At 36.9% G+C, this 7,553-nt stretch overlaps 1 protein-coding gene across 1 annotated transcript; it reads right to left on the bottom strand.

Annotated features, from left to right (window-relative positions):
- Positions 1-1,299: 1,299 nt before the first annotated feature.
- Positions 1,300-2,566, bottom strand: LOC711326 (succinate dehydrogenase complex, subunit D, integral membrane protein). Its single transcript, NM_001261763.1, is given in 1 exon segment — positions 1,300-2,566. A coding segment is annotated over 1 exon segment (480 nt). The 5' UTR covers positions 2,550-2,566; the 3' UTR covers positions 1,300-2,069.
- Positions 2,567-7,553: the final 4,987 nt, after the last annotated feature.

Below are 7,553 nucleotides of genomic sequence, written 5' to 3'. Positions count from 1 at the left end.
ACCTCTGTCAAATTGCCATTGGCAATAAGTAACCATGTGCATTTTTTAGGTCCCTATCGTCGTTCAAACTCTTTAAGTTTTATAATTTTAAAATGACAGCCACAAACTCCTATCTCTAAAGAATTATCAAAGGGCAGTGGGAGAAGAAAGAATAAACCAAATCCATGTGCTCTTTCAGGTCAGGGAAAACATAAATAATGTGCTTTGTCCCAGAGGAAATCCTAACTAACCAGGCATAGATGAGAACCAAATAAGAAGGGGTGAAATGAGCAGCACATCGTCATAAAGAACAAGATTGCATTTAAACTCATCGATGCATAGTGGAAAGAATCCTACTCTAGGAATCGGAAGGCCTGGCCTTTAATTCTGGATATAGTACCCAATAGCCATCCACCTTGACAACTCCAAGAGCTGCCTGAGGTATTGGCAAACTCTCCCAACAGGGCAATTGGGTGCATGTTCTCTCAGGTCCATGCCCCCCACACTGACATGCTATATTTCCAGGAAATGTTCCCAGGCTCCAAAAACAGGAAAAGGAAGCACTGCCCACTAAGCAGTAAGGCATCTTAATCTCCCAGCTGAAAAATTCACTAATGATACTAGTAGCAGTACTAGTAGCAGCAACAGAAAGAGCAGCTGCCATTGATTAAGTGAATACCTACTAGTTACAGGTACTACGCTAAGCATGTTTTATAAACTATCTCATTCAATCCTCACAACTCTATGAGGTAGGCACCACTGTTCACCTTTTAAACATTAGGTGTAGTTTAAGTAGCTTGCCCAAAGTCAAAGTCACAGGGTTAACAAGTAACAGCATTTGAATTTGAACTTCCATTAGTCTGACTCCAAAGCCAAACCTCTTAATTGCTACATTTATCTACCTTCACACATGCAAACCTACAAAATGGGGTGCTCAGAAATCTGCAGTTTAGTTGTTAGCAGACTCTCTAATGATACCTTTGTAGTCCATAAAAAACACCCATTTGCATGTGGGCATTTAATATATGTGTGTGTGTATATGTGTGGGCATATATGTATATACATATATATGTGTGTGTGTACATACATATATATGTATGTTAAAAATTCTCTGATTCCTAGTAAAACTTCATAATAAATTACTGTGTTAAAATTTTTAAATAATATTTCTTAAACCAGATAATATTGAACATATTATAATTAAACTAATTCATTAAGGGATACTATTAACATTTACACTTCCAAGATACCAGATTTTCAAGATTTTTCTTTTTTTTTTTTTTTATTATACAACATTTTATTTTAAAAAAAATTATCTTCATAGAATACATTTTCACATTAGAGATTCCCATTGTGCGAAAATAACAATTTATTACTTAAGAGTTTTATATTTGTTTTAGAACAAGTAGAACACATTTGAGAATTAAATCTCATTTTAGAATTGGAAATATTTTGATACATCTACAAGAGGAAACTTGCCCTAAAATGGAACTCCTCTATATTCAGAAGCACTCCAAGCATTTCTTCCTAGGATTTAGAAATTTATAATGTGAGATGTCAGCATTTCCTAATTTTAAGATTTCCCTAGTATACGTAACCATCAGTAGGTGGTATCTACTGACTAGAGAGGGAAGTTTTCAAAAATTAAACACTGTCTAATTTTCTGCAAAGTTTTTATTCATGAATTAAGAGTATTTCCCTTTGTCCATTATTGCCAGGGCAAATATGGAAGTTTGATCATATACTAATAGTAATAAAGCTGGATTATCTTCAAGAGATTGATAAATTAAAAGGCAAAAGCTCATATATCATGTTTAGTTATACTGTGAGTCTTATGAGAAGCTGGGAGGCAACCCCATTAACTCACCAGAATACAGAACTCAGTGTCACAATTTCTTAGACACAATTCCTTAAACCTTTTCCTCAAAGATTAAATTCTGAAAATAATCTTAAGATTAAGATTATTAAGAGAAAAAGGCTGTCCACAAATGGACTTATCTGTTATTTCTTCCTTATTGTGAGCTGAATGGCATGACAAAGCAGAGGCAAAGAGGCATACATCAATTCTTCAAAGTATGAAGTCAAAAAGGTCAGAGCTTCCACAGCATGGCAACAGCTTTGCAGATGCCCACGTCGTGATAGTTGAAATAGCAAAGCCCAGCAAAGGTTAAAGCTGAAAGTGCCAAAAGCCCTGCCTTGGCAGCTTTCTGCGAGGCATCCCCATGAACATAGTCAGTAACAACTTGTCCAAGGCCCCAGTGACCATGAAGAGTGAGGGCTGCAGCCAGGGAATAGTCCATCGCAGAGCAAGGATTCAAATAAGCAGCCGGAAGCAGACCCAGGAGCAAAACACTGACAACCCTCTCGCTAGTCCAGTGGAGAGACGCAGCCTTGGAACCAGAATGGTGCCTGGGTGACAAGTGAATGTGCTGCACTCCACGCCATTCTGGGATAGGTCGGTCCTGAAGAAATGCTGAGATATGAGCAGGTCTGACCACTGGGGTTCGCAGCAACAGAGCTCGGCCTCCTTGGGCACCGCAAAGGGCACTCAGCCTCCAGACAACCGCCATCTCGTTCCTGAGGGCTCGATTTTTCTTATAAATGTGTGTAATAGGCACATTTTGAAATTATTTTAGAGTTTTAGTTGTTAAATTAGCATTTGAATGTTTCCATTTTGCTACCATATTCTTAAATTTTCAATGCTTCTGTGCAACTTAACAATGTAGATGATTTTCTGAAACTGTAAATCCTACAGTCCCCTTAAATACTTGTCATGTACCATATAACAGTGTTTCACTCAGCAACCACATATATGACAGTGGTCCCATAAGATTATAATACCTTATTTTTACTGTATGTTTTCTATTTTTAGGTATGTTTAGGTACACAAATACCACTGTGTTACAATTGCCTACAGTATTCAGTATAGTAACATGCTATACAGGTGGGTATCCTGGGATCAAATAGGCTATAGCATGTAGCCTAGGTGTGTAGATGGCCACACCATCTAGGTTTGGTAAGTACACTCTATGATGTTTGCACAATGACAAAATCACCAAATGACACATATCTCAGAAGGTATCCCTGTAGATAAATGATGCATGACTGTACTTCATATTTAAATACCTTTAATTTTTACAGATATTTATTTCTCCACTATAAAGGTCATTCTGATTTAACCTAAAAAATTCAGAAGAATCATACAATAAGCAGAGTAGTCAAAATATGTCACTAATTTGGCAATATAATGAAGAATGTCTCAAGTTACATTTGTCTATCTCCCAAATTCTTATCTTCCTCAGCCTAAATGTTTTTTCCCTTGGCAAATATATTAAATGGAACAATGGTGCCAACAAAAAACTTATGCCAGACATCACTCTAAAACCTCCCTCTTATGAAGAAAAAGATTTGAACATGCTTATGTACCTGCAAGTTCAAAACAAAGACCAAAAGTATTTTTTAATTTGACAAATAAAAATTATACATATTTATAGTGTACACATGACATTTTTAAGGACCAAAGTTCTTTCGTGAATTTGGTTACAGCAATATAAGATCAGTTTAAGAATCTTCTTTCAAGGTCGATTAAAGCTATGAACAAAATACCTCAAGAAATTGCAGAACTGGCCATTTTACCAACCTGAAAGATTATCAGCACTGTGTTTGGGGCCAAAAGAAAGAAGAGTAATTCTTTTGAATAAACTTTTGAATAATATTTTTGAATAATACTGTTAGTAGACAACATATCAAATGACCTAGACATTAATCTAAGAGATCATTAAATTAAAACATGTTATGTTTGTTTGTTTGTTTGTTGAGATGGAGTCTCGCTCTGTCACCCAGGCTGGAGTGCAGTGACACAATCTTGGTTCACTGCAGCCTCCACCTCATGGGTTGAAGCGATTCTCCTGCCTCACCCTCCCGAGTAGCTGGGACTACAGGCACGTACCACCACGCCCAGCTAACTTTTTGTATTTTTAGTAGAGACAGGGTTTCACTGTGTTAGCCAGGATGGTCTCAATCTCCTGAGCTTGTGATCCACCTGCCTTAGCCTCCCAAAGTACTTGGATTACAGGTGTGAGCCACTGCACCCAGCCTAAAACATGTTTTACCTTGTATTTATGAATGTACAGACAATAGTAACTGTTCGATTAGTAACACTAGTTAATACTAATGAGGAAGAAATGGTTGGAAAAATACTATTTGTTCTATAGAAGAACATCAATACAAACTATTGGAAGTAAAATAAATATTTAAGGTGTTAAAATCAATACTTTGTAAGTCTGTAACAAATCTGATATGAAGGAAAAGTGATGTTGGTTTGTGATCTGAAGTGGTCTTGCTGCAATGATAGGACAATAGGACAACAGGTTTTACATCTCCCTCAACATCTGACATCATGGGATTCAGATAAGAGCTTTATTCACAGGGTCTCCTATACAAACATCTGAATTCTATATTAAATCATGTTATCATCATGGTGATCCTAATAAAATCCATGCACTCAAGTTTATACAAAGAAATTTGATCACAATATAATTCTACGTTGTTTTAAATAAAATTATCTTAGCTGTCCAAAAGAAAAATTTTAAAGAGGTTATGAGCTAGTAAAGAAAAAAAATTTTCATGGGGTGAGGGAGAGAAATAAGCTCCACTTTGCAGATTTGCTTAAGGATAATTATTAGCTTCCAGGAGTAGTTTGACACCTGAATTAACTTAATCAGAAATTGCAAAGTCCCCATAAAAACATACTAAAATACATTTATAAGGCTTATGGATTCAAAGCAAAAACTCACCTTTGAAAAACGAAGTTAACAAAATGGTTCATTAATATTTAAGTAATACTTTGAATACTAATTGTTTGTTTGAATACTTAATAACTAAGAATTACTAAGAGCAGTAGACCAACATATGTAAAAATTATCATTTTAGAGTTATATATTCAATTGGATTTAAAATCCAATTATATTCTCATAAGAAATTTCAGCATTACATCTACCAATGAAAAAAGAAAAAAGAATCCTGTTAAATTTAAATAAAGGATCATGTCTTTGATGTTGTAATTTTAAACTTTAAAGAGACTAAATCACCTATAGTCTGGCTAAGGGAAAGAAAAGGTTTCTATTCACTAGAAGACAATAAATTGATATGAAAACTCTTCTACCATTTTCCATACCACTGAGCAAGCATTATTTCTTTGAGAATTTGTGTAAACATCATTTATCTTAAATGACGACTTAAGAATTTGAAGGCATCATCATTAAAAAGTATTGATGAGGACTTGTGTGCAGCCATTTCAAGAATAAAAACAGTATTTAAAAAGTTACGACCAAAGAAATAAGTTTTAAAATACTAGAATTTGTTATATTTTCTCTAATAATATATTAATTTTTATCACAATGATAAAATATAATGTGATAAATGTTCTCTCCAAGCCCCACATAGATGCCTCCTAATCCTGTCCAAGTTAGTCTGTACACATATTTTTCTTACCTGAGTGTTCCATATTTTGAAAGTATATGTGAAGCATTGATTTATTCTAAAATTCTTGTTTTACAGGGGAAAAAAGAAACATCCAGAGAGGTTTCGTGTCAACAACTAATAGGGATAAAAGCCAAGATCAGAATCCAGAATGCCCTACTTTTACCCAGCCAGCATTGCTCTGATTGGGAACGTTGGATACTAAAGTGTACTTTATCCTAAACAAACATGAGCCCTCCTGTCCATCCTCCCAAAATCAGCCCTACATCTTCCACCTCCACGTCTCTGGTCATGCCAATCTCCCCAGCTGGAATCCCCTCTCTCTCTCTCCTGTCCATTGCTAGTTTCTCATCCCTAAATGCCACTTACCTGACCATGCTGAGCCACATGGCTCTGTCCGTCCGAACATTGCTGGTGTCCACTATCCCAGTCACCCATACAGCATTTCCTCAGAACACAACGGCTGGTTCCATTTACCCATCTATTCCATCCCTGTAACTAGGCTGAGTCAGGGATTGCTTCTAAACTTTCTGCAAATCCTTAGTTCCTCTAGAAAATGCCTCATAGGTGCTTGTGATGGTTAATATTGAGTGTCAACTTGATTGGATTGAAAGATGCAAAGTAATGTTCCTGCGTGTGTCTCTGAGGGTGTTGCCAAAGGAGATTAACATTTGAGTCAGCAGACTGGCAGAGGCAGACCCACCCTCAATCTGGGTGGGCACCATCTAATCAGCTGCCAGTACAGCTAGAAAAAAACAGGCAGGAGAAGATGGAAGGACCTGACTTGCTGACTTGCTGAGTCTTCCAGACTTTGTCTTTTTTCCACACTGGATGCTTCCTGCCCTCAAACATCAGACTCCAAGTTCTTCAGCTTTTGGACTTTTGGACTTACACCAGTGATTTGCCAGGAGATCTTGGGCCTTCAGCCACAGACTGAACGCTACACTGTCGGCTTCCCTACTTCTGAGGTTTTGGGACTCAGACTGGCTTCCTTGCTCCTCAGCTTGCAGAAGGCCTATTGTGGGACTTCACCTTGTGATCGTGTGAGTCAATTCTCCTTAATAAAATCCCCTTCATACATACATCAATCCCATTAGTTCTGTCGTTCTAGAAAACCCTAATGCAGTGCTCATCAAATAATCAATTAGTTAATTGACCACAGACTTCAAATACCTTCCATTGTCTCTTAGAATCCTAGATCTGTAGACAGTTGGGGCTGCAAAATCTGAGAAGATTCATGTATCCACTACTGTTCATTCTGTGATAAGAACTCTGTGGCCTAGATGGAGGTCACACAGCTAGAAAATAGTAGCCTTGAGAACAAGCCAGGTATGACTGACTCCAAACAAAGCACATACCGCACTATCTTAATTTTTAAAGTTCATTGCAAACATATTTATTTTACAAGCAAAAGAAAGCTAATATGAAGACTTCATAATTCCAAACTTCTTTAACTAATTCAGTGTCAATTCTAAAATAATTCCTTGCAAATGTACTGCCTGATTTTGAACCAAGATGTCCTCATGTTTAATAAACTAGTATGCATGTGTATGAAAGGGATCTTAAATTTGGCATCTCTTTCCAGCCTTTTCTCAGTTCAGTAAGTATCTTCTGAATTCCTACCATGTGACACTGTGTGATGTGCTGATATCTGTACTAAATGCTAGTAAAGCCCAAGCTTGAATGAACACCTGAACACCACTGTGTTTAGGAAGGTAGAAGGGGTGGGTTCAAATCTTGGCTCCACCACATATGAGCTATGTGATCTTAAACAAGTTACTTAACCATGCCTCAGTTTCCTCATCTGTAAAAAGTGAATAGAAATTATTCCTACCTCATAGAGTTTTTGGGAGAGTTAAATAAGGTAATACTTGTAAACAAGTGCTTGTAAATGCTCAGAAATATTTTTATTGCCTTTTTTCTCCTGGGCTAACCATTTCACTTTGGATTCTTGGATCATGAATTAACAAAAGGCAAAGATCCCAACCACCTACTTGCAGGGACTGGTCTCCTAATAACCATACCCCAAAGGCTACATAGTTAGTCTTTTATGTAACAGTACAACCCTGGAAGGACTCAGGACTCCAGCCAGG

The sequence above is a fragment of the Macaca mulatta genome, chromosome 13 (genome assembly GCF_049350105.2).
Source record: "Macaca mulatta isolate MMU2019108-1 chromosome 13, T2T-MMU8v2.0, whole genome shotgun sequence".
NCBI classification, from domain to species: Eukaryota; Metazoa; Chordata; class Mammalia; order Primates; family Cercopithecidae; genus Macaca; species Macaca mulatta.
This window is presented reverse-complemented; position numbering and strand designations above follow the sequence as displayed.